The 26,786-nt window shown below is 42.4% G+C and overlaps 1 protein-coding gene across 1 annotated transcript in view; it reads right to left on the minus strand.

Moving 5' to 3' along the window:
* The window catches only part of CPVL (carboxypeptidase vitellogenic like), a 101,432-nt gene extending 83,437 nt beyond the window's left edge, over positions 1-17,995 (minus strand). Inside the window, exons 1-2 of the mRNA XM_070424495.1 lie at positions 17,914-17,995; positions 1,462-1,650 (exon numbers count right to left, since the gene is read on the minus strand). Of these exons, the coding sequence (XP_070280596.1) occupies positions 1,462-1,627 (166 nt within the window). The 5' untranslated portion in view covers positions 1,628-1,650; positions 17,914-17,995. The remainder of the gene's footprint in view (positions 1-1,461; positions 1,651-17,913) is intronic.
* Positions 17,996-26,786: the final 8,791 nt, after the last annotated feature.

Consider the following 26,786-nt stretch of genomic DNA (forward strand, 5'->3'; position numbering starts at 1 on the left):
GGGGATTAAATGAACTGATGTGTGCATAAAGCACAATGCCTGACACACATTTGGGTCTAAAATTGGAATTCTACAAATATCTATCGAGTGCCGATTACATACAGGCACTGTGCTAGGTACTGGAGATATAATTACTAACTGATAACTACTTGTTATATTTACGATGGCAACTATTGTTGTTTTCTCCCCGGACTGTGCCAACTGACAGGTTTCTTTCTCAACATCTCCAGCATGCTTAGGTCACATGTACTCCTTTAGGATTCTAATATGTGCTGCCTTATTCCTCAATTGTGTCATGTGTGTGTATCTGGTCACTCTAGGAGAGCACACGCTTCTTAAAGAAAGAAAAAGAAATTATAGCAGAAGTCAGAAAAGTTGGGTCCTAAACACACCTCTGCTTCTATGACTGCTTCCCCTTGGACAAATCATGCAAACCATGTGAGTCTCATCTGTAGATCGGTAGAGTTGGTTATAAGTAGTTCATTGCTCTTCAATTCTACACTACATGATTTGCTTTGATTTATTGTTAATGAACATCATCTCTAAGTCATCTGTATCCACTTAGGGAAGCCAGAATGAATGAATGCATGTGGTCCAGTTTGGTAGATTTGGATCAATGATATTTTGCCTCTTCATATGTGTCTAGTGATATGAGCCTGCGCCAGTAGGCTACCATCATTTCATGCCTTCTCTACATCAAGTCAAAAGAATCTTTTAAAAAGAAGACTGACTACATTATCTAACTACATTATCTGACGACATTATCAAATGTATATTAATGTACACTGACAACATCATTAAAGTTTTTCACCTTTTCTGAGAACAGAGATGGTGAAACATGGAACCATTGTGTATTTCAGAAAAGACGTCTGAACAGGACTCAAATGCACACGTAAGATACGGTTTTAAACCAAACAACAAAAACAATGACATCCTATTGGCTATGAGAAATTTCAAAGGAAGGAAAGTTGCTTTATTATACTTTCCATATAGAGTAGACAGATTTATTGTTGATCTTTAAAACTATCATTTCCCACCCTAGCCTGTTTGGCTCAGTGGATAGAGCGTTGGCCTGTGGACTGAAAGGTCCCAGGTTCGATTCCCATCAAGGGCATGTACCTTAGTGGCGGGCAACATCCCCAGTAGGGGGTGTGCAGGAGGCAACTGATAGATGGTTCTAACTCTCTATCTCTCTCCCTTCCTCTCTGTAAAAAAATCAATAAAATATATTTTTTTTAAAAAAGAAGTGCAGGAACTCAACCACTAGATAAATAGCCTGACACACTCTCGTTTTAGCTCACAATTCTGATAATAGATGACACTAAAGCATTTGTATTTGAAATAAAACCAATGAGTAAAAAAATTATCAGAATATATTTTAGATCCTATAGGATAATTGATTTTTTTAAAAAAGGAAAAGAGCGGCTGAAAGTACACCAGTGGTTTCCTGATTAGACTTACCTTGTTTGATTTTCCCAGCTTCGATGTAGGGAGTGAGAAATAATGGCTGCCCTGCGTTTCCCTTATACGGCAGGGGAGCCCGGGTATTATTGTATATGGAGCGGAACAGCCCGTCCCCACCGGGGCAGAGCACCAGCAGGGCCAACAGAACAGTCGCCTTCCACATGGCACCAACTATTCCCTCGAGGCCTGGGATGAAAACAACATTTCACAAATGAATCAAAAGAGTAAATATCTCCCTCGCCCTTTTACACGCACCATAGTCATTCAACCACTCAAAACACAATTGTGTGTAAATGCCCTTTGCTACCACTTAAATAAAACAGACCCAATCCCTGCTCACCCTGAAATTAACTGTCTAATAGGGGGTTGCTCAAGGGATTTACTATGTAGCTGGAGAAACAGTTTATATTTCTAAAACTGTGGTCTGGGAAGTAAATGCAATGGAGTTGATTAACGCCTAAAGACAAGGGCTCAGTAACTGATCACCAAATGAGTGGTGGTGACAGTCCATTCATGACAGAGGGCAGAGGACCTAGAAAAGCCTTGGCAAGGTGGGATGGGTGGAACTTAGGCAGGCAAGAGAAATGGGGAAGCATCACCAGTGGGTGGGTGAGTGTGAGCAAAGGCGAGACCTCAGTTGTCCATGGGCACTTTGCAGGGAAATTTAAAATAAACAAAATGGATCTGGTTCCCTCTACTATAGCTTACAAAATCAGTACACTTTGCATCCAAGAACAAAAAAGAAAGAAGGAAGACAGGGAGGGTCCTACAACTATTTTTAGTTCCCTGCCCCCATAGCTCCCTGATAAAGAAACTTAGGAGTTAGGACTTAAGTTTTACTAACACAACGCTTTCCAAGGATATTCGAATCTAATGTTTGCTTAGAGTATTCATCTGGATTGATGATAATAGTGGCTTAAAATTGCATGGCGATTTCCCTAGCTTGTAAACAAACATGCAAATTGTATTTACAATGAACCTTCCCTTGTATTTTCAGCCGATTCCAATCTCTTAATAACTCCACCAGGAAAGCGAGGATTATTATCACCATGGTTAGATAAGATAATTTGACTCAAAGGAGTGCTTCATGCAAGGCATGACAGTGGAGAAGTCAGAACTACAACTCAGCCAGGGTCAGGACTAGGGTCAGGTGAGGCAGGTGGAGATGCAGGGTCAAATCTCATCTTTTTATCTAAAGTTTTGACATTTGGTTCACCATGGATTTTTTTTCGGCATTGATTTTGTTTTTTTTTCCAAGAGTATATTAAAATACTACTTATCTTGATTACTGAGTTTTTTGGGGACTGTTACATGTTACACTCAAAGGCAGGTGCCTCACTTGCTTAACCTTAATTCTGATCCTGCTAAGTATTATGATGCCTACATCAGGGTTGGTACATTACTCAGCATCACTGCTATTTAAGCATGGCCCAAGTTCTTAGCTCTAAAGTCTAGGCAAAGTATACGAAATGAATAAATACTCCACTCAGATTATTGGATGCAAAAAGAAATATGCAACTATGCAAATATAATGCCTGCTCTTTGGTGCTTTAAAATACCAAACTATTAAAACATCTTAAAAACACAAAATGGGTAAAAGTCTATTAACCACCTGTTTATCACAACCCAATTTGGCATAATATGAAAATACTGATAGCAAATTTAAAAAGCTTTTGAGCCACATTTTCCCAACAAGATAAAAATGTATAATTATAACTGGATTGAAAATGTAATCCTTGTAAAGTCTTTCACGGTTAATTTAATAGAATTCCCCATACTTAATGTAAGCAAGCTCAATCATCTACAGCATGTAGCTAAAAAAATGCTTTTGCCTATTACTGACTATAATAAAGAACAAAATGAATTTAGAAACTGAAATTAGGTTCCCAAGAAGCCAAAGGGTAATGACTACTATAGTACTAATAATTTTTTAAAATTATGTGAATTTGTTATGCTGATGTTTTAATAGCAGTTACTTTTAAGGAATGCTTGAAATCAACAATCTTACTCTAACTGGTTCAGCGAAAAAAATCTGTGGTATTAAAATCATAGTGGAAGAAGCTTTTCCAGTAAATGGTTTTTTCCTGGGGGCAGACACAAGAAACTAATGATGCCTTCTAATTTCTCAGTCTTCCTGCTGCAAACCTCCAGGCCCCTTTAATGGAAGCCATTAATATTTAAATAACCAGGCTGGTTACAGAAGTTCCCTTGTAAGCAGATGTTGACTCAGAGATGTTCAAGAAAGGCAAAGCTGGTCTTATTTTAATTGACATATTTAATTCATAAAAGTAAGAGTTGGGTCAACTTAGAAGATCACATTAACATTTGATTAAACAACTGTTAGAGTCATGGCTTCGCATGTAGGTGAATGAAAGCGATATTTTTTCATTTCACAGTTCTCACTGAACAGTCAGAATTCCCGAATTGTGTGCTAAGCTGTCATCTCTCCTAATGAAATGAAAGCTATTATCCTGAATGGAAAAGTCTTTTTTTTCCCATGACATCCATCTCAGATGTTTTTGTTTATCCTAAACTAGCCTAAATCTTTTTACTTATTGAACATTACTGAGTACTTTCTAAACTAATAAATCCTGTACCAGAATCTACTACCCATAGAAAGTGAAAGAAAAAGTTACTCACCATACACTTTATCATATGTCTATTTGAAATAATATGAAATATTGGCACTATTTCCAGTTCAAATATACCATATTGAAGGATTCAGACAAACTGTTCCTCTTAAGAACTGTTTAGAAACAGAATAAAGTCTAGGCAAATACAAAGGGATATTGGAAGAATCAAATAAGCTCAATGTCAGAAGTTTATGATTTGCTAACACTGTCTTACTAAACCTTAAATATTACAGTTGGAAATTGTGTCCAATGTTCAATATTTAATATAAACAAAGTTATTTATCAGAGTTTTATAGAATAATAAAAGCAGTCAACAATGTAACCAATTAAGTAACTTTCTGTACACCAAAAAGATAAAATTATATACAGCAATTAATATATCTATGACAATGCTTTGAAAATATACTAAAATATTAGGTAAAGTAAAAAGCAAGCTATTAAATTGGATAGGTAGAATTTTCTCCTTATTTAACACTTCTTAAGAATTTCTAAATCTTCTACAATCATTAATCTTATAATCAGAAAAAAAAACAATTTTTGGTTTTGAAGACAAAGTGAAGCAACTGAGAGACAAGGCAAAAAAAAAATGCATGTTTCTTATTCCTTATTACTACCTGTTATGACCTCTTGCGTTTCCTGGGAGTCAGGTTCTATTTGTTCTCTTACAATAGGTCCTTCTCTCCCTAACATTCTGAGAAGACATGTCCTGACCTGCTGAAGCCATAGAACCCCAGAGACTCAGGGTCCATGTCCTCCTTGGTCAATGAGAAGGCTCTGCATAAATGTGAGAGGTTCTAATAACAGTTACTGTTCTTACATTTGTATTTAATTCCGCCCGAAGTAGAGTCTATGACAGATGTGCATATAATTGGTTCTAAGCAAATATTTGTTGAACAGATGGATCCAAAAAATGAATCATGATATTTTAGACCTAGATGAGATAATACATGTTCACGTGGCCCAATTCTTTCATCTTACCAACCGGAGAGCGGAAGCCAGAGGATTAAGTAAGTGACTTGCGTAAGATTATTCTGCTAGTGAGTAGTAGGGCCAAGCAATACTCAAAGCAAGGATTTATTTATGGCTATGGCGCTAAATCCAATCTGCATTCCATTTTCCTGTCCTTAGTTACAGTTACATTCAGATAGTCTGACTCCTGTTGTCTCGATAGATAATAACAGCCTGTAATGGTCCTAGATCCTTTCATAGACCAGTAGAGGCTGTAGTTAAACAAATAAAAAAGAAACATTGCTAAGTAAATCTTTCCAGAGAAATTTGGTTTTGGGAAAAAGTTCATACTAATCCTGACATGACTGACTCAGTAGACCTTGGGCAAGACAGTGACTTCTGTGGATCCCTGTCTGTGTGTTAGAATCAACAACTAGATTTCCAGGAACGGTGAGAGCCAGTTCAACATGGCCATTGTTACAAATTACGCTATAAAAGTTTACCGTTAAATAAGTTATATTTTAAAAATGTCATAAATATCAAAACTCACCACTTCTGAATTATCTTACTGCATTTTACTATTATCTGTGTCCTGGAGTTAAGTTTTTCTGTATTTGTCAGGTGGGTGGATTATACAACAGTTTGCTACCAGGCATTTCTTTCCAACTCTGTGTTCAGTGACACCTATGGACGGCTTCCAGTCAGCCATGGTGGGAATATTTACACCATGGCCATCAGCAAACACCACAAATCAGGGCAGTGATGGTGAACTTATGACACGCGTGTCAGAGGTGACATGCGAACTTATTATTTTGGTTGATTTTTCTTTGTTAAATGGCATTAAATATATAAAATAAATATCAAAAATATAAATCTTTGTTTTACTATGGTTGCAAATATCAAAAAATTTTTATATGTGACATGGCACCAGAGTTAAGTTAGGGTTTTTCAAAATGCTGACACGCTGAGCTCAAAAGGTTCACCATCACTGAATCAGGGTTTTCTTGCCCCCCAGAGAGCCGGTCATTGAATATACACCTGCCTGTGTTGGTCTCATGCTTCTTCTTTTAAAAATAAGCTGAGAGCCACCTTCTATCAATTCCAATTGCAATGACCAGCAGAAGAGACAAACGGGAGAATCCTGCCGAGTTGTCATCTGTGTGTGGAAGCAACCGACAACCTCCTTACATAGGCAAGGCCTCTAGGAGAGGAGCCCGCCACTGGAAGGGGTGTGTTCCACCAACAGAGAAGAAGCAAACAGAAACTCCAGAATGAGACCCAAACACAGAGCCAACATTTCAAGCAGCCCTGTGTTCTCTTCATCTCCCCTTCCAACTTCTCCACTTTAAAGTATTCCAATTAAAGGGGAAAAATCATTGATGTAATAATTATTATAGCTGAAATTTAAACAGTTACATGGGTCCCCTCACATGTTTAATTGGCGTGAATAGCTCCCAACACAATTAAAACATTGCCCCAAACAACAAAAACAGGCCAACTAGTAATAGACATTTCCACAAAATCTGTAATTTTTTTTAAAAAGCACAAGAAAGTAGTTCCTCTGGTTAAAAAAGAGTCACCTCTCAAGATTATTCATGCATATCCAAAGCATTTGGATCCTGTATTAAAGGACTACTGTGCAACCCTAAATGAAATACCAACCCAGATCCCAAATCTAGCTATTTTGTGAAAAAGATATCCATGCAAACAAATGATAAAAGAAAGCCCTTATTTTGAAGGAACCACTACTCATCTTCCTTATGGCATCATTTCAATTTCTAAAATTGATATTTGAAGCTCTGTTCCCAGAGAGGACATAGTACCTGGCTCACCTGGTGATGGGCAACCATTTGCACAAGTGGCACTGGGACTGTACGCCTATCGCCTTTTCACAGGCCGCCCCTCTGGCAGCCGACAGTGGTGTCTCACCTTGCAAATGAGTTGGGAGTGCCTATCTCTGCCACCATACCCTTGGACTCCCAGGCGGGAGACAAACTTGAGTTATGTGGCAGGTAGGGAATGAAAATAATCAGCAACCGGAGAAAATAATATGATCAGACACTGTAGTAGGGCACTTTTACCTTGAAATCAAATCAGAAGGAAAATTTGAGTGGGGGTAGAAATAAAAAGTAGACATGGCCCAAAATGTTAATAATAGTTTTGAAATAAAAAAAAACAGAAAGACCATCCCCATGATGAAAGGCATTGTCACGATAATGATACCAATAACTTCTATCAATTATTGAATGCTCCCTATGTTGTGAAACTATGCTAATGGTTTTATATTTCTATTTCTAACCTTTACCATGCAGGTATTATTATCTCCCATTTTACAGATGAGAAACTGATCCTCAGAGAATTTAACTTATTTGCCCAAATTCACAAGCTAATAAGTGGCAGAACAAGGAATTCAGGCCAGTCCTTATCTGTCTCCAAAGACCATTCTACAGTCCCAATACCAGCATGTCCCAAAAGGTGCTACATGGGCCAAGATCCTCCTCCTTATCCAGGTAAGTTTGGAAGTACAACATACTATATCCTCCCAGAATTAAATTATTATTTTGCCGAGAAGTTCTGCTGTAAATAAATGTGTTAAAACTTTATCCTAGTACTCCCCAAACCAACAATATTTCATTAGGAAAGGCTTTTTATTCTTGTATGATATCTAAAAATGTAATAGAACACCGTTCTGTGACCTTTGTTTACTCAACAAAATATGTTGGAGGGACACCGTTAGTCTAGGCCCTTACTGTTCCAAATGACCTCAAGAAAGTGTCTGAGCTAACAGAGTTCAAGAAACACTTCTCTGGGCGAAGCCAGCCTTGAGGAAGCAGTGCAAAGGCCCTGAGGTGCAACCAAGCTTTGTTTGTTGGTTGATGGGCATAGAGTGGATGTAGGAGAAAGTGGCACATGATGAGTTCCGAGGGTAGTCAGGGTCAACACATGTGGAGTCTTATCTGTATTCATAGGCATTCGGATTTTTTTTTCTAATTTCAATGGGAGACCATTGGAGGCTTTTAAATAAAGGAGCAATACCAGTCTAATTAGAATTGTGAAATGTGAAATGATCACTCTGGTTGTTACCTAGTATATGGACTTTAAAAGAATAAGGATTAGGAGGCTGATGTAATAATCTAGGAGAGATGACAGAGGCCGGGGTCAGGGAGTAGCCGTGGAGGTGGTGAGATGTGGTCAGCTACATTTTGAAGGCACGTCCATGAATATTTGTTAATAAACTCAAATATAATGGGAAAAAGCAAGGATGACCCCTAAGTCTATCTTTTGCCCAAAGTGGCTGCATGAATTGTGATGAGTTGAATTGTTTCCCCCCAGAATATATACTGAAGTCCTTCAGAATGTGACCTTGTTTGGAAATGCTATCTTTGCAGTTGTCATTATGACCTCCTTCTAACTTAACTAATGAGGCTGGAGTCCAGCGAGTGATGGGAGGGTGGTACAAAGTGGGATCAGCTATCAGATTATGGTGGTGTTTGGGGCTCACTTCTTCCCAGCTCCAATGTTTCCATACATGGTGAGGCTGGCCTCTTGTTACTTCCTTGCTCACTCTACCAGGTTGGGGGGAGAGGTGGAAAAATATCTGATGATAAATTTGGGGAAACTGTTAGTTTCAACTTCCTTTTGTCGCACAGGAAGCAGTGTTTTTCTCTCTCCGCCAGGTGTGGACCTGTGAACAGCGGGGCAAGTCTGCTCTGCTCGACTGTGGGCGTTAGTCCTAGGAAGCCCATTGTTCCAGAAGTAAACGCTCCAACTCAACCCGGCCTCTCTCAGTAATAAAAGTGATCTATTGCTGTCCACCTGCCTTGCTCTTTTGCCTCCTCAATTTCTCCAAAACTCAGGCAATGGAGAGAAGTTTGCTATTTTTGGGGCTCCCTCGGAGACCTCAAACAGAATGGGATTTGGGTTTTATTCTGAGTGTAACAGGCTGGAATATTGTTTTCCCAGTGCACCCCCACTGTCTCTATTATGCTGCAAACATTTCATCATACGTGTAACTATACAAAGGCTTGGGTAATAGTATCAGTGTCACCCACATATCCAGAATTTGAAGCCCAACAGTATGGCTTGCACACTCCAGCCCTGAAGGTATGAGAGTTGATCTACAGAAATAATTTCTAAAATCAAACCAGCTAAACTATCTTCACAGGACCGTCAAAAGACAACAAAGTCACACAAGGACAAGTTAGCAAGAACAAAAGGATACAAAACCAAATCCCCTCATTAAGTATTTTAAAATCCAGTGGGTAGAGTATCCAAAGTGGAGATGACAGAAAAAGCATGGAAACACCTCTATTATTGCTTCTATCAGCAGTTTCTAAAATCAGAAAAGCTATTTTCACTCTTTGGCTTGCTGCATTCTGACTTCGGTCCATACCATCTTGCCAAAATCATTAATGACCTCCCTATTCCCAAAAACAAAAGTTTCTGCCATTATCTTAATTGATTTATCTGATACAATGATATTACCCTTTAGGACAATTTGTCATTGACTTGCCTTCTGTCATCTGTGCTCTTGTAGATCTTCTAGAATGTTATCCTACAGAGTTCCCTCTTCTTCTGCCTTCCCTTAAACATTGGGATTCCTCAGATTCTCTCCCTGGTCCACAGCTCATCTCTCCCCACTCTCTCTCCAGGGTAATCTCATCACTTTAACTAGCACCTTCTACTGACACCACTCAGAATAATAGCTCTTCTTAAAAGCCTAGCCTCATCTATCCAACTGCCTGCCACACATTTTCGCCCAAGGCCCCATGGGCATAGTGAACGCAACTTGTCAAAGTGGAACCTAATCCTGCGCTAAGGCAGAGTGAACTGAACACATTTACTTCTGCTCCGTCATAAAACTGCTGGAGTGCAGTGAAGACATTTTTTAAAAGGTATAAATCCCTTGGCCCACGAGAACAGGAAAAGCAGCAGCACATAAGGCAGGTCAAATTTTGTTGTCGTGAGATGGAAGGGGAACGAATAGTGTGCAGAGCATGAAAGCAGAATATAGATGAGACGCCAGCTAATTCACGTTACACAACCACAGAAAAGCCCAGACATTCTGAGTGCTGGAGCCTGCAGAAGGCAGAGGTGAGACGAAGGCTTGGTCCAAGTCTGTAACAGCAGGTAAAGGCTCAGATCCCACTGCCCCCAGCCTGGCTCCTACTTATTCTGTAGAACACTTATTCTTTGAAAAATTAAACCAGGGGAACTCTAGACTTAGGAATAGTAAATACAGTAAAAACTGGGGAAAGAGGCACCCAATTTAAAGCTATGTCTCCGTACTGACATACCCTGAACACTCCCCCTTGAACTTGAACGTGTTCTGAACCCAGGCCTCGAACACTCAGCTCTAAGAAAGCTGGCAGCACACACTATGTGCCTCCATAACTCATCCTGCGCAGGAGCCTGAGGACGCCTCTCTGGGATAACTGCAACCTCTTAGAGAAAGGACCTAGTGACCCTGATGTGTGAGGTCCTCCGTGGAACTTCTTGGTCCTGCCAATTAATTCCATGGCTCCAGGGAGCTGCCGACAAATCCCTTGGACACAGCGAAACTTACAATCAGTGACTTCATTTCTCACATTTAATACACAACCAGACTGCAAAGAACCACTGCACATTGGAAAAAAAGTCTCTAATTTAAAAGAAAAACCAAAAGAAACTACTCGAAGAAGAAAAACACCTAAAAAGAAACAATAATACATAAAATAGGTAGCCCTTCAAAAACAACAAAAAATTATTTACAGGAATAAGAGTAGACGTTGCATTCATTAAGTAATAGAAAGTTGTCTTGAAAAGAAACAAAGAACAAGAACACGCTCCTGAAAATTAAAAGTAGGGTAATAGCGGTTTTAAATTTTTGATAAAAGAAGGGACAAAAAAGTCACGAAATCTCCCAGAAAATATAAGGGCAAAAATATAAGGAGGGGAAAAAGGTCATTATGAGATTTGTTCTGGAAGACCAATATCTGAGTAATGGGCATTCTAGAAAAAGAAGGCAGATAAAATTCAGGGGAGGAGATTATTAAAGAATTAGTACAAAAACATGTAGCATAAGTATGGACATGATTTGCAGAATGAAAGGGATGACAATTTTCCCAGATCAAGGCATGAAAAGACATGGAACAGTTTCCAGGAATAAAAAGACTACATAAACTGGGAGCAAGAGAGAGAAAAAAACAAACATTAAAAGAATCAAGAACCAAAATGGCACTAGACGTTTCAAAAGTAGCAACAGCAGCTAAAACACATTGCAGGGAGGGGTGGGCAACAGCTTCAAAATTCTAAGAGGAAAATGAATTTTAAGCTAGAATTGTATACTCAGCCAAACTAGCAAACAAGTGTAATGATAAAGAATGTTCAGGTGTACATATGTTTTTAAAAATTGGTTCTCATGTACCACTTCTCAGAAACCTAGCGGCAAACGTGTTCCACCAAATTGAGGAAGTAAAGTAAAAAAGAGAATGGTGTGGCATCCCACTAACAGGGGAACTAACAGGACAGAGGTCCCAGGATGACAGCTCTACCTAAAGGCCACCCATGCAGACTGGAGCAGTAAGACAGAGCAATCCAAAGGGAAGGATAAAAAAAAAAAGCGTGTAACTAACTACCTCATGAGTTTTTGTGAAAAATCATATCTATAAGGATACTACAGTTCTGTCAGCAGGCTTGGACAGAGTTCTCATAATTACATAGAAAACTAAATAAAAAAAGAGGCAATTACTAACTCAATGAAGAATATCAAACTGTACAAGAAAGGTATTGGAATGAGAGTATACTACTTAGCTCAGCAATGAGCAACACTTACATAATAAAGTCCTCATCAGGAATGAATTTAGCAACAACAAATTCTGTAACCATTGGTCAGGGTGGAGGATAGGCAAGTTGAGACATAAGTTAGGAAAGAGTGATAAGTTCTCACCTTAATAGACAAATACCTCAAGTTGATTTTTTTAAAGTACAACTCTAAATCAAGAAAGAGTTCAAGAAATCAAGAAATAGATTAGGCAGATCACTGAGAAATTTGGAGTTAAATACTAGAAGAAACAGGTGAAAGCCTGGGATGAGACTCCAGAGAGAAGAGAAGCGTGGAGAGTAGTAGAAAGAGAAATACAATTTTTTGCCATGAGAATTGTACTATGACTTGGATTTTTCACTCATGGATGTGAATTATGTTGACAAAAATCAAAAGTAGTTAACAATAACTCAAAAAAGTAAACTTATTACCTTCTTCCCTAAACAGGTCTCTACTTCCCTGTTTCGTCTTGGTTGGAAATACTCAAGCTCTGAAGCTGGACATCCCAGACCGATGACTCCTCCGCCTCCCTCTTGCTGCCTTTCCACAGCCAACCAGCCACCACTGCATGTCTTGGATGTTTGTCAAATTCTTCCTCTCCCCTATAATTCTACTCCCAGGTCCGAATCCAGGGCCTTACCATTACTTACCTGGACCAACGTGAAGCTCCAAGCTAATCTCTAACCCTGACTTTAATGCCTACTTGAATGATTTCCCCACTCTCCTCATTTGCTGTTGTCTCTCTATTTTCTTAGGCTGTGGGTGTTATACTTTTCCCAACTTTGTTGCATGGCAATAGATAACCACTCCCTAAGGCAAGATGTAAGCAGAGAGTACAAAGTGCTAAAGAGCAGGAAGAAGCTAGAGAAATCATACAGAAGCGATTGTAGGGGATGTTGTTGGAGCGCTCAGTCTTTACCATCCAGTGGTGAGAAACTACCTAGGGCTTCATAATTGTAAAGAATACTATGGCCATGGTGCAAGGATGGACTTCAGCTACAAAGATAGAAGGCAGATAAACTATTAATTGGGCTTTATAATAACCCAGAATAAAGATGATGATGCCGGGTAGGGGATAGTAATAGTATAAACAGGGAAGATTGAAAATAACCAGAAGGTAAAATTAGCAGGACCTTGGGAGTGATGAAATATTATATGTTGAAATAGAACAGAATCTAGGATGATTCCCAAATCTGACTTAGATGGCTGGGCAGATGGTGGCATCAGTAACTAGATTTCTCACTATGTGATTTTGTTGTGAAACTAATGCATTAGTGCATTCGTATGTGTGTGTGTGTGTGTGTGTGTGTGTGTGTAAAAGACAGACAGACAAACAGGGAATACCAGATCCCTGAGAAAGTGAAAATCAGCTCCCTGCTAATCACACTGTGATGTTCCCCACGGAACACTGGCAATGCTTCTACACACCTGAGGCCACACTGCCACTGCCAGATGACTGACAGCCCTTTCTTTTGAGCAGTCACTGGTTTCTTACCAACATGCCCGAGCCCCCTTTGTCCCTCCCCCGCCTGAACAAAGACTGCTGAGTGGTCAGCTGCTGAATTGCCATGGCTACTAGACAACAGCCCTTCCAGTGTCCCCTCTTCGCTGGCTCCTCCTTTGACCCAATCAGCACACGGCCAAACCTTCCCGAGTCCCCTTCAGACATCCCTGATCCTTTGACTGGGTGTCTTCCTGTGCTGCAAGTAGGCTAATAACACGAACTGTGTCATTGCACGTATAGCCCTGGTAGTCTTTCATCAGTGAGCTCCCACATGCCCTTGAAAGGAGTGCTGAGACCAGGTAGAGAAGTGAGGGAGACCACAACATACAGAGAGAAGAGACAATAAATCCAGAGCATCAGGGCAGCTGCGGGCTCTCATATTCTGAGACCAGCCTCTATTCCCGAGCGTATAGAACTCTCTCCCAAGCCAAGTCAATTCTACAAACACTCCAATCCTTGGAGAGAAAAAACATTATTTCCAGTTGATTTGTTGATTGGTAATACTATTCTTCATCAAGAAACCCAGACAGGAAACTGTTTCATTTTCAGAATTAGCTATGACTGTCACTTTCCCTGTGTGTCAAATATCCACTTTGCACCATGGGGCCCACACAAGCCTCGGAATGGGTTTGTCTTTAACTTCCTACATTTCTTGTTGCTCAACTTTGCCCAGGCACAATCACATTTCCTGGCCCTTTCAAACATAGCGAGTCCCCCACACTCTTTTCCACACAGTTTTCTCTCCTTTCGTACAATTCAATTCCTTAGAGATTTTCTGGGCAACTGATAAACTGTAAGATACTTTGCTAAAATTTGTGGAGTCAAAGGTGAAAATAATACAGTACTAGTACTTGCCTTCACAGAGAAGAGACCGGCACAAACCCAGTAACTCTGGCAGATGGGGTATGTGCTAGAATAAGGTGCAAGAAGCTCAGTCTTTAAGCCACTACCAATCAGCACTGTGCTCAATTCAAGTTCTCATGGGTGATGGCCTCACTCCCAATCCGAATCCTATATTGCTCAGTGTGCAACTGGCCCCTTTCGACTTCAGGAAGGAAAATGGAGCATAATCCTTATGTCTACTGAGTCAATAATAATCGATTACAGAGTCAATAAAATCTTGCTGGAGGCCCCAGATCCTATTTCCCCCTCTCTCCAAAGTCTCACAATGGAAGGAAAGTAAGAAGAAAGCTCCTTAGATATGTGACCATAGATATGTAAATGAGCAGGACAATGGGAAAAGCAGAAGATGGATGGAATAAAACACACAAGTAAACAAAACTAGAGCTTTCTTCTAGTTCACTCTAAAACAGTGGTTCTCAACCTGTGGGTCGTGACCCCTTTGGGGGTCGAACGCCCCTTTCACAGGGGTCGCCTGAGACCATCGGAAAACACATATATAATTACATATTGTTTTTGTGATTCATCACTATGCTTTAATTATGTTCAATTTGTAACAATGAAAATACATCCCGCATATCAGATATTTACATTATGATTCATAACAGTAGCAAAATTACAGTTATGAAGTTGCAACGAAAATAATTTTATGGTTGGGGTCACCACAACATGAGGAACTGTATTAAAGGGTCGTGGCATTAGGAAGGTTGAGAACCACTGCTCTAAAAGAACTCAGCAGAGGACCAAATGTGTGATCTTAAGGAGAACTAATGAAGTGATTGTTAAACTTAGCTGTAGGGGTTGGCATTTCTGAGGGAGTTTGACAGAGTTCAAGAAATGGGGTGGAAATAAGACAGGGCCGGAGGGCAGACCACTGATAATAACCAAGTGAGGGGCCACACCAGAGGGGCCACAAGAAGGACCCCGTGTATGCAAACATTTAACATAATACCTGCACACAGTAAGCATGTATGTATTCCATCTCCTGTATCCACTCAGAACAGAAGTACTTTGTCTAATGGTACATAGCTTTGAGGTATCAGAGCCACACTTGAAGGTAAATAAACATGTTCTCTCTTTCAAGTGCACTAGGCTTCCTCTTAAGAATGGGGCATTCCCAGGGGTATTTTGGTGCTAATAAATGGGTATGTTCTGTTCTCTGAGGCAGTAACTAAGCTCTCCCTCCCTCACTATCTTAGTTCTGTGCATACCAGAGTAGCATTCAACACTTATTGTTTCCTCTGACAAATGCTATGCTTCTGGAAACAAAACAAAGTCATTAACAAAATACTGCCATGCTGTTTGCTTCTGTGGGAGGCACTCAGACAGACATGAGCAGAACAAGGAGCTGAGCCAGGTATAGTGTCACCAGGGCGGAAAGCCCTGGGTGCCTAGTGAAGGACAGCTGTAGGGTGGGACCGCTCCCCCAGGGTGAATACCTATGCTCAGGCAGTTTGGACCCCTGACCTTTCCTCCCTAGAGATGACATCTAGGCCTCAGTTGTATTTCAGCTCCAGGCCCAGAAAAGCAGCAACACCAGCCACAGCTGCCCTCAGGACCAGCTGTATTGGAGAGTGACCCCCCTGCTCTGGTGCTGGACAATCAATGAGTGGAGACCACAACCCTGAATGGACACACCTGGAAAGCTACTGAATATTCTATTAAGATCTTCCCCTGGGGCCTCCCCTAAAATCTCCACCCTTAAAACCCTGAGGAGGGAGGACCCAGTGTGATCTCCTCCCAGGGGCAGGCCAGTGCCTTTCCCTTTCCTTTTTCCCTTTCCTCTCCATCTCTCCCTCCCCTTCTCCCCCCCCCCCACCGCCCCCCCTTCTCTCCTCCATGTCCCCCTCCCTGCCCCAGGCATGTTACTATTAGCTTTCTCACTCCCAAGCTCCAAGGACCCTTCCTTTACCTCCATAACTCATTTCCTATGCCCATTTCTTCTAGGAATTACTTCTTCTACCTCTGATTTACCAAATAAATGTTCTCTTCCAGTTTGGATCTTGGCTCTGAATTCTTCCCTAGCCAGAACCCAAGTATCAAGGTTGCCAAACCTAGGTTTGGTCTGACTCCCTGGTCAGACACCTGGTGCCATTCCCACGGCCTACAACACTTTCTTGTTTTTATTTTTTCAAGGGGAGTGGACTGGTAAGCCCAGTGGACTTGCTTAATACTCTTCTACGTCATTTGAACCTCCTGTCAGTCAAAGCCCGCTTATCTCTCAGGCTATAAAATCAGGCCAGTAGAAACCCACGCAAACTGGTTTAGAAGCTAGATTCACATACATTGGGGTCCGCCCCTCCAAACCAGCCAATTCCTTAGGAAAGAGGAATAAAGTAGCTTCGTACAAAGAACACTGGCATTCTAGACAAAGGGTTTCCCCTGGCTTAGGTTAGCCTGGGGTAGAAGTCCAGGAAGCCCACCAGCCCAAGGGGCTTGACAACCGCACAGACTCTCCTATGCCCACAAAGCCAGTGCTGTCTACTTAAAAAGTGTTCAGGTTCCTATTTAAACAACTTTCTTAAAAGTTACTTTTCAAGTTAGTAAAATGCATTCTCGTTGGATCTCTTTTTCTCCTAACTCTCTGTTCTTACTCAACACACACACACACACACACACACACACACACAGCAAAAAATAGCTGTACATTTAAGGGGAGAGGGAAAAACAAGTGTCTTTTAAAAAAATAGATTTTTATTGAGTTCAGACAGGAATGGAGAGGGAGAGAGAGATAGAAACATCAATGATGAGAGAGAATCATTAATCGGTGGCTTCCTGCAGGCCCCCTACTGGGGATCAAGCCTGCAACCCAGGCATGTGCCCTGATCCACTTCTATTCCTGGAACCCTTCAGTCCCCAGGCCAGTGCTCTATCCACCGAGCCAATCTGGTTAGGGAAGCAACAAGTGTCTTTTAAATGTGCAGAGACTAAGCCTTAGTGAATTCAAATAATCTGCTCAAGGTCACCAATTCGTATAAGGCAGAACTGGGATTCGGATCCATAAATATGGCAAAAGCCCATTTTCTCCGTGAGACCGAGTTGACCTTAAAGGTCCTGGCGCTTCCATTTCTCTGCACATCCACTGGCTCCTAGGAGTCCCCTGCCAGGCCCGATCCACTGGGCAGGGAGCTGTCGCCTGTCCCACACCCCTGGCTCCCCCCTAACCCTACATTCCAGAAATTAACAGTCTTTCTCATGTGCCTGCCTTCCTTCGCTCCAGCCAACTCTCCCTTTGTGGGGCGCACTCAAATCCAAGGCATTCTCCGCTCCCACGTCTCCACAGCACCCCGGAATCAAAACGTCCCAAAGAGGGCCGAGGGACGAAGGAGACGGTGCTCCTGCCTCACCCTGAGAGTAATGGAGGGGCCCCACCGCTCATGCTTCCCAGGAGGGAAGAAGCCCGGGGACCAGCGCCTGGGATCCTGCCTGGCGCCTTGGGGGTGTTCCCGGGCTGGGCGCGCGCAGGGCAGAGGGTCAAGCCTCCGCAGTACCCCAACCTGGAAATCCTGAGCCTGCCAAGCCCACCCGCCCTCGGTAGCATCCCCCCGGGCTTTCTCTTTCCTTCTGGGGACCCAGGGCTCCAGAGACCCCCGCCCCGCACTCCCTGCGTTTGGGAACGTGGTGCGGACCCGCCCCGCTGCGCCCGCACCCGGCGCACTTACGCAGGGCAGTGGGAGCTCCTTCCCGCCTCGGTGCGCGCAGACCCGAGCCCGCCGGTTCCCCAGTCAGGAGAGGCCAGACAGCCCTTTCCCTCGCACCTCCCCGTCACCAGTGCCCTGCAGGACGCCAGCTTTTAAGAGCCCCTCTCAGCGACGCACGTGACCCCGGTTTCTGGGGCCCCAGGTAGGTCCCCTCCCCCCTCCCCCGCGACCTGGCCTCGCCCAGTCGGCACTTCCCATCCTGGGAGCAGCCTGCAGCCCAGCGGGGCCGGGGGACTTAAAAACGAAAGGAGGAAGATGGGCAGGGGTCGGCTCCGTGGGTTTGTTCCTCTGTGCGTTTTTTTCTCTCCTGCGTTTAAAAAGCTGCTATCTTAGAATTTCAACACTGTATTTCGAAATGATTGCCTCACAGGAGCGTTTGCTTGCAAGCTGAGTGTTTGCATCTGGGAACCCAGTGGTGCTTCACTCCCGCCGTTTAAAAAGCCCACGCGCATTCTGCTGGTGCAGGGTCCCATCACTGACACTGAGACAGCGGTGAGTGCGGCACTGAGTGCTGAGAGCTTTCCCTGCGTTACTGCGCAGGAATCCTAGTGCAACCGGATGTGCTATTACCGTAATTACCCCCATTTTGCAGGCCGGAAACTGAGATTGAGAGGTTAGGTGTCCCATTCAGAGTCACATCTCTTGTAAGTGACCTGAGTACTTACTTACTAATGACCATCACTGGGTGCTGGGCACTGAGCCAGACTCTGGGGGAAGACAGAATGGAAAGGTATTGCAAGGAGAAAGACAAACCACACAATCCTTCCCATGTCTAAGTCCCCCAGATGCCCTGTGGTTCAGATATGGCACAATTATTCAGAGTTCTAGCCACCTGGCTTTGAATCCTGGCTCTGCTATTTAGCTCTTATCCATTTTTTGGTAAAAAACAAACAAAAAAAACAAAACAAAACAAAAAAACAAAATGTCTCCATGCTCCTTTGCAGAGGTGGGGTCTGTTTTCGCTCTTTAAATCAGGGCTGGCTTTGTGACTGGTTTTGACCATTAGAATGTAGACAAGTGCCAGTTCCATGGCAGGAATCAACAGGCTTGGCACCTTCTGCTTGGAGACTGCCACCCTGTGACTCCCCTGCCCACAAGCCAGTGTGGCTCCTGGAAAGAGAGGATCCAGGCAGGAGAACTGAGGCCCCTCAGAGACAGCAGCACCACCTGGGAGAAAGTGAGAGAAGCCCTGGCCACTTCCCAGTTCAGCGGTCCCTCCAGCTGAGCGCTGCTGCCTGGGTGAGCCCAGGTGAAACCACCAGCACTGAGGCTCCACCAACCCACCAATCAGGGGAAGACCCCAATCCCTGCTGCTTTAAGCCACTGGGGTTTGTTATACAACTAAGGCTAACTTTAGCACTGACTTTGTGACCTGAACAAATTACTTAATGTCACTGAGTCTCGGTTTTCTCCCAAGTACCTGCCTTATGGGGTTGTGGTGAGGACTAAATGAGGCTCCGCACAAACCATCTAGCCCCGGGACGTGCAGCGGTCACTATTCACCATCCTAGGTGATCCCACTGACCTCTTCATGGAGAAAAATGTGCTGGTGGGGAAAGTATTTTCCTGTAAGACCAACATCAGCACATTTGTATTAAACGATTAAATAAACTTCCTGCAGCGACAAATACAACTTCATTATGACCTAAAAGGCCAAGTTCAAATTCCTGGGTGATCTGCACCTTAATGGGGTGGCACATGAGAGCTGGTCCCCTGCCCCTGGTCCGAAGCCACCTCCTCTTTCCCCACTGAGCTCCAGCCCCAGTGGGGAGGCTCAGTCCAGCAGCCTGGCCTTCTCTTGGCCCTGGGACTGGGCACACCAATTGCAGTGTTATCTGCCATGGTGTGCAGGCCCTTGAAGGAGGCCCAGTGCCATTTGGGGAGACAATGTGGGGAGCCTAGATTCTCAGAACAAGGTTTGGGGAGGTGTGGATTTGGGGGCAGGGGGAGCAATGGACACAGCCCCATGGATACCTCAGTCTGTGGGGAGGAGCACAGCCATCAAGGCCCAGAGAGGTGCCTTCTAAAATGTGGGCCCTGGCAAGGCCCTTTGCTCTAAGCACAAGGACAGCGTCTGGCCCAGGAATACCTGCACCCAAATTGGAGCCACTGACATGAAAACCCAATGAGCTTACAGTACACATACAATGAGTCATGCTGCAGTGTACTTACTCAAAGACAGGGTTGCAGAAGTCTTACTCAACTTCTCATGACTTCAGAGATATACATGCTGCAACTTACAAAAAACCCCCACAACATTTGAAAGTTTAACTAAATGTATCTCACATTTACTGAGTGTTGTGAATTTTGAGTAACACATTTTTTGTTTCAGCTCCCAAGTGAAAAATGGCATACGTTGACTAAAAGAAAAAAAAACACACAATTACATTTATTAAAATAATTAAAACCTAGAGTCAAAAGAAGTAAGCTTTCAAATGGCAGTTTTGAAAGTTTGTAACATTTATGCTTATGAAGTAATTAAAGCTTAAAACTGCATTAACATACTTGGGAAACCCAAATATACATAAAGCTCACCTTTATATCAATGTTTAATATTAGAAGCATTTTGGGACTTTATTTAAAAGTTTGTTGATGTTTTTGTGACCAGAAATAGGCTGTAGGAACTTAGTAATTCTTTATACCAATTAGCCTATGGTGAATTTGGTTTTGTTATACTTTGTTTCTCTTGAAGTCGCAGTGTCCAAGAACCTATAGACAGCATGAAGTGAGGACTTTGTATAGTCAGAAGAAAAATTATTATTTCTTACTATGAGATGTGGTCAAAATAGCTTGAAAGCTACTTCACTGGAAGTCTTCTAAATTTTTGAATAAAATAGACATATGGCTTATTTTTCTTTTGATGAGTATAATAATGATTATTATAGAAATACGGAGATATGCAAAAAGGTCAGGTAAAAACCCCATTGTGACTCCTCAGAGATTACCAAATGATGTATTTCTGTCAAATCTTTTATGTATAGAAACATGTGTTGCAAACAAAATTGGAATCTTATTATATGGAATTATTTATCCTGCTTTTAGCAGTTAGCATTATATCCCAATTATTTTCACACGTTATTAATTCAAAGCCATGATTTTAATAGCTGCATAATGTTCAATCATAGGAATGTACTGTAATTTATTCAACCATTTTCCAACATCTGATCATTTGGGTTGCTTCCAATTTTCCCTTATTAATTCACTAAGAAATATTCTCATATAAAAATTATGTGCATCTGATTAGTCCCTTAGGAAAGAAACATCTGGAAAGCAGAATCACTGAGTCAGAGGGTCCTTGGAAGGTTATCTAGGTTCAAAGACAAGAACTCTGTTGGTAAAATATTTTACTTTGCAGGGTGCAACACTGCAAGCTCCCATGGGGTGGAGGTGGCACCTATGGAAGGAGCAGAGTTGATATAGTAAAAATAATTCCTGCAAAAGATGGGGAGTGCTTGGCTCAAGTGTGTGGGAGGCCGTCTCTTAGTTTCTAGAAGTGCCCTCACAAAGAATCACAAACTGGGTGGCTTAACACAGCAGACATGTCTTCTCTCACAGCTCGGGAGAAGCCTGAACTCAAGGTGTTGGCAGAGGTTATGCTGAGGCTCTGGGGGAGAATCCTGCCCAGCCCTTTCCAGCCTTCCTTGCCTGTAACTGCATCACTCCAGTCTCTGTCTCCATCTTTACCTGGCTTTCTTCTCTGTGTGTGTCTCAGAGTATCTTCTCCTCTTCACATAAAGACACCGTCATTGCATTTAGGGCCTATCCTAACCCAGTCTGACCTTATCTGAACCAGTTACATCTACAAAGACCCGATTTACAAGCCAGGTCATATTGTGAGGTTCTGGTGGGCACAATTTTGAGGGGGACCTATTCAAAATTCACTGACATATACTCAAACGCACTGAGAGGATTTGGAGACAGATAAACATTGGATGGGCAAAGAGGGTGAGTCTATAAATGTTCATTAAATAATACCCTGCCTTTCTTAACATCTGTTCTCCAGGGGACCATGGCTTCTGAAGAAGCCCATCTGGCGAACCCACGGCAGATTCTGTTCAGAAGCCAGGCTACAGTGCAGGAGGTCACCTGCAGGGCATGCTTCCAGCCAGACTGCAGGTACCAGGTATGATCGGCAGCAGCATGGGAGAGATGATTCTGGTCTAGATCTTTCATAAAAGACACTTGTATAGTTGACCCTTGAACAACACAGGGGTTAGGGGTGGCAATGCTCCTTACCATGTGCAATCAACACCCCCCATATAACTTTTGACTTTCCCAAAACTTGCCATCCCTTGGTGTCAGTGGGGCATTGGTTCTAGGAATCCTGCAGATACCAAATCTGTAGGTGCTCAAGTCCCCTATATAAAATGGTATAGAACAATGCATACAGTTGGCCCTTTAGATCAAAAATACTGTTTTCAACTTGTGGTTGGTTGAATATGTGGATGTGAAGCCCAGGGTTACAGAGGGTTGACTTTATATATATATTGAAAAAAATCCCCCTATAAATCAACTCATGCAGTTCAAAATTGTGTTGTTCAAGGGTCAAGTATATTCCTTCTCTATACTATTCAGAAGCCATGTTTTGGTCAAATATTTCTAATACTTTATAGAGTATTTCTTTACATTGCTCTCCAAATGACCATAACTACAATCAACAGTTGAAGAATCAAAGTATATAACTTATGGAAGAGAATCAAACTTCTGGAAATAAAATTTTTAACTCTTTTCTTGTATTGAGAGTACTCAAAGGTAGGCAAAAGAAGGCTTTGCAAAAAGATTGGTTAAGTCGTTCTGATTAGCTTTTCTGCAAACAAAGGTTTAAAATTGTCAGGTTGATCAATCCAGTTGGTTTCAGGGTTCCCCCAAGGCCTTGTGTTCTCTGCACTTTGGGAGGCTCCGGTTTAAGCCCTGGTGGTTCAGAGAATGAGCTGGATTCGGGTTCACATCTAGAACCTGCCATCTGGTGACCTCAAGCAAATTGCCTGATTTCACATTTCTCATCCATTCATGGTAAAATAATATTAGTTACCTTGCAGTGTGATTACAGGGTGAAACAAGACAATGGACATAAAGTGCTTGTTGTGTGGCATGGGCTCAATAAACAGCATCCGATATAATGAAAGGCTAATATGCAAATTGTCCCCTCGACTGGGAGGTCGACCTGGAGTTCAACCAGGGGGCGGGGCCAGCCAGACAACTGCCCTCGGCCCCTCCCCCCAGCTGGCTGGCCTGATTGGCCCCGGCTGGACCCCACCCAAGCATGAATTCATGCACTAGGGCTCTATAATAATGATCATGACAATCTGTGAGATTCCAGGCCAGTGACTGTCATTCTTTTCAATTGCCTCACCCAGGATACTGAATTATATTCTCTTCCCCAGGGTTTCCATTGTACTGGACATCACAATACACATGCCCTTTGCTGACCCACGGCCAGAGCTCTGCAGTGTGCCTGATACTCCAGCTAAGACACAGAGAATAGCTGTTTGCACGTCTTGAGCAGGTAAATACAATTCCAGTTGTCTAGGTTTGGAGATTTCATTTCACATTTGTAGCTGCTGCCACCAAGATAAAGGTGGACCTGGAATGAAAACAAGGAGAATTGGTTAACCTTATAGACAAACATGCCCCTCATGGAAGTCATTGCTCCTTTTAGGTGTCATTACCTGTCTTCAATTTGGTCACCTCGAGGCTTGAAAACACAGCTAGAGGCACATCGAAAAGGAATAATATGTTGAGTAAGAAGTCAGATGTGTTGCATTCCCACACTTGTAAATGGCATTGTGCTATTCAAAGGGGAGAGGAGAGTGGATCCAGCTGAGGAGATCTCACATCTGTTCTGCACTGTGACAGTAGCTTTGAGAAGTGGGCCAAGATGGCGGTGACCCGCTGTCAGTCAGACACCTGCCCTGATAAACTTGTGGAAGGGTCCAGCTCCTTACACATAGCCAGGAAGGGCCACCTCCTAAGATTAGCTGCAGGCTACAGACTCAGGGAGGTTGTGGATAATTCCCTGGTGATTATTTAGGTAAGTGCTTTCACTCTCAGCATGATTATCCTTCCCTGGGTTGTTTGCCTCCAGGCGCCTGCTTTTTGTTGGGAAACGATGTCTAAGTTAATCTCAGTCTTTTGTAAGTGAACCCTTCTTCTCTGGTGACCCAGCACCCTTCGCAGCGGGTGTTAAGCCTCTCTTACAAAAGGCATGTTTCCAGTTTCCTTTGGCTATTAAGAAAGCCAGACTTTGGTGGATGAAAGATGAATAATGGGATTAATATAGACTTGGCCACGAAGGACAGCAGAGCTAACCCGGTGTAAGACTGTGAGGAATAATCCCAGCAAACCTTTGTTGGGCTTCGTGGTTTGCCGAACACTTTTCATATACATCATCTCTTTAATTTTCATATCAGCCCTACAAGGTGTTAGGATGAACCTGCCAGTGTTCTCTGTACAATATCTAAGTAAGGGCACAGCATGGTTTTAGGAGTAGACTGATGGGGGTTTGAGTCCCAGTTCAGCTACTCATTAGCTGTGTGACCTTTACTATGTTAATTAACCTCTCTAAGCCTTAGCTTTCTCACAAATGGAAAGAGGACAGCCCTACAGGACTGATCTGAGAATTGAATGAAATTGTATCTGAAGCTGGTAGCACAGCGCCTGGCCCATAGCAAGCAGATCATTCATTTGTTAAAGGCAGGAAATTTACAAATGATAAACAGGGATCAAAGAAACTAAGTGAAATGGCATGTGGTGTCTCCTCTTTTCTTTTATTTAGGTTTTATTTTTTTCTAATTAAAATGGTGGTTTGTTCAGGTGCTGCACTTACTAATGAAATATTATGCCTATGACTGACTGCATGATTCAAAGCAGAGTTGACCTAGAAAAGTGACTCTACTTTTTTGGTTCTGTACCCTTGAGGGCTTCATGAGCTTCAGGAATTAACCAAATAAGGAATACAGTTATAATAGGTGAAGAGCAGTCTTTGCCATTTGTTGCTTTGTATGTGTGGTGGTCCAGGCTGGCTGTGGGGAGCTTCCTTCTTGGGTGACTGCTATAGATTGAAGGGACTGCCCTTGCACTTGAGATGGCTACACTAGGAGAACACAATGGTTGGGAAGAGACGATGTACTGGACCAATCCCAGATGTCTTCATTCTCTATTCTTTTTCTCTTAACTTTGGTTTCCTCACCTGAAAATGGAAGTTGTAACAACTCATCTACTCCACCACATTCCTGGCATAGAACTCCAAGGAGTCTTAGAATTCAAAATTCAAATCTTGTTTTCCAGGGTTGTCCTAAAGGCATATTTTTCCAAGGAAAGTGTATAGAACTTATTTTACTTCACAGTTTGTTACCTTGGTTTATAATCTTTAAATATTTAGATGTGGTATGTGGACCTTCCTGTATGTTCTTGCCTCCCAGACTTCCCAAGAGAGGCAGGCTTGGGAAGAAACCAGCCTTCGTTGATTTAAGCTACTGGTATTTGGGACCTGTTTGTGACCACATCATAACCTAGTCTATTATGACTGTTACACCTGGGGAGGAGGATGGTGGAAGTCTCAGTTATAGAACCTCTGTGGTATAGGAATGGCACTGTGGGTGCCAGAAGGGGCTAACTCAACAAGGAGTCCTGGTAGCTGTGAGAACAGTCCTGTGGTCCGTGGTGAGGGTGGTTGGGAGGGTCATCTCTCTGATTGGCCTGGGGCAGGATGCTGACAGGCAGATGAGGCCAACTAGTGAAGTGCATTGAGTACGTGAAGGAATGATCAGGATGAGGGAGATTGTGAACCTCAAGATCAGGCCCCTTCCCATTTGTATATAAGCAAGTCCCTGGCATGGAGAAGGGACATTCCCCATCCCTCTTCCCTAGAACATGGAACCTCTAAACCAGTGATTTTCAACCTTTTTCATCTGATGACACATAAACGAATTACTAAAATTCTGTGGCACACCAAAAAAGATATTATCTTTTTGCTGATCAGGTAGATTTCTTATAGGGTGCAGGGCACCTGGAGAGGATGCTTCTTAGATAACTCTGTCCTTGTACAGACAGTGTTAGGGCATCTGTCAGGATCTGAAGTTGACAGTCCAGAAGCAGCCACGTGTCTTTCCTACAGAGCAGACCAATTGTTCACCCTTTGGCAATTGGTTAGGAAACTTCCTTTCACATTCAACCTTGTTGTTTTCCCCTTTAAATCTAAAGAGGGTTGTATGGTAGAAGAATGAAGAATGATGAGAGGGAGGAAAGTTTAGATAATGTGTACAGGTTCTTCCTAGACCTCAGAGAGAAGCAATTTGAAAATCACATATTTCCTTTTAGTTTTTTTGACCTAGAGACTTTTTCTATCTTCTCACCCCGGACTAGACCATTTTTCCCTCTGTTTGTAAATCCTGACAAAGCATGTCACCTTCCTTGCAAATCTGTTGCAGTTATTACATCTCAGTATTAGGTTCCATGTTCTAAAAATGTCAAAATGAATCTCAGTGATTAAATGCCATGGATTAAGCTTGTTACTTCTCTAAAGTTGATATAGAGGATATCATTTGAATTAGAATATTATCAGTCTAAGCTTCTGTTACACCAAGTCACCTCCAAAATATGTATAAGGCTCTAACTCTGAAAAAAAAGAAGAGTTAAATTCTATTTAAATACATCTTATTAAATAGCCAACCCCAGCTTATCTTATTTCATTTGGGTTGAAATTTTGCCCTGTGGCATCTGAGGAAGGTCATCTATGAGGGAACCTTTGAACTTGTTCTCTTTAGATGTCTATAGGCTCTAATTAAATATGCATTTATTGATGTGATTTTGAGTGTAGACGTGACTGGTATTCT

Source organism: Myotis yumanensis, unplaced genomic scaffold (assembly GCF_028538775.1).
Source record: "Myotis yumanensis isolate MYYU_CA2020_CCGP unplaced genomic scaffold, mMyoYum1.0.hap1 SCAF_9, whole genome shotgun sequence".
Taxonomy (NCBI): domain Eukaryota; kingdom Metazoa; phylum Chordata; class Mammalia; order Chiroptera; family Vespertilionidae; genus Myotis; species Myotis yumanensis.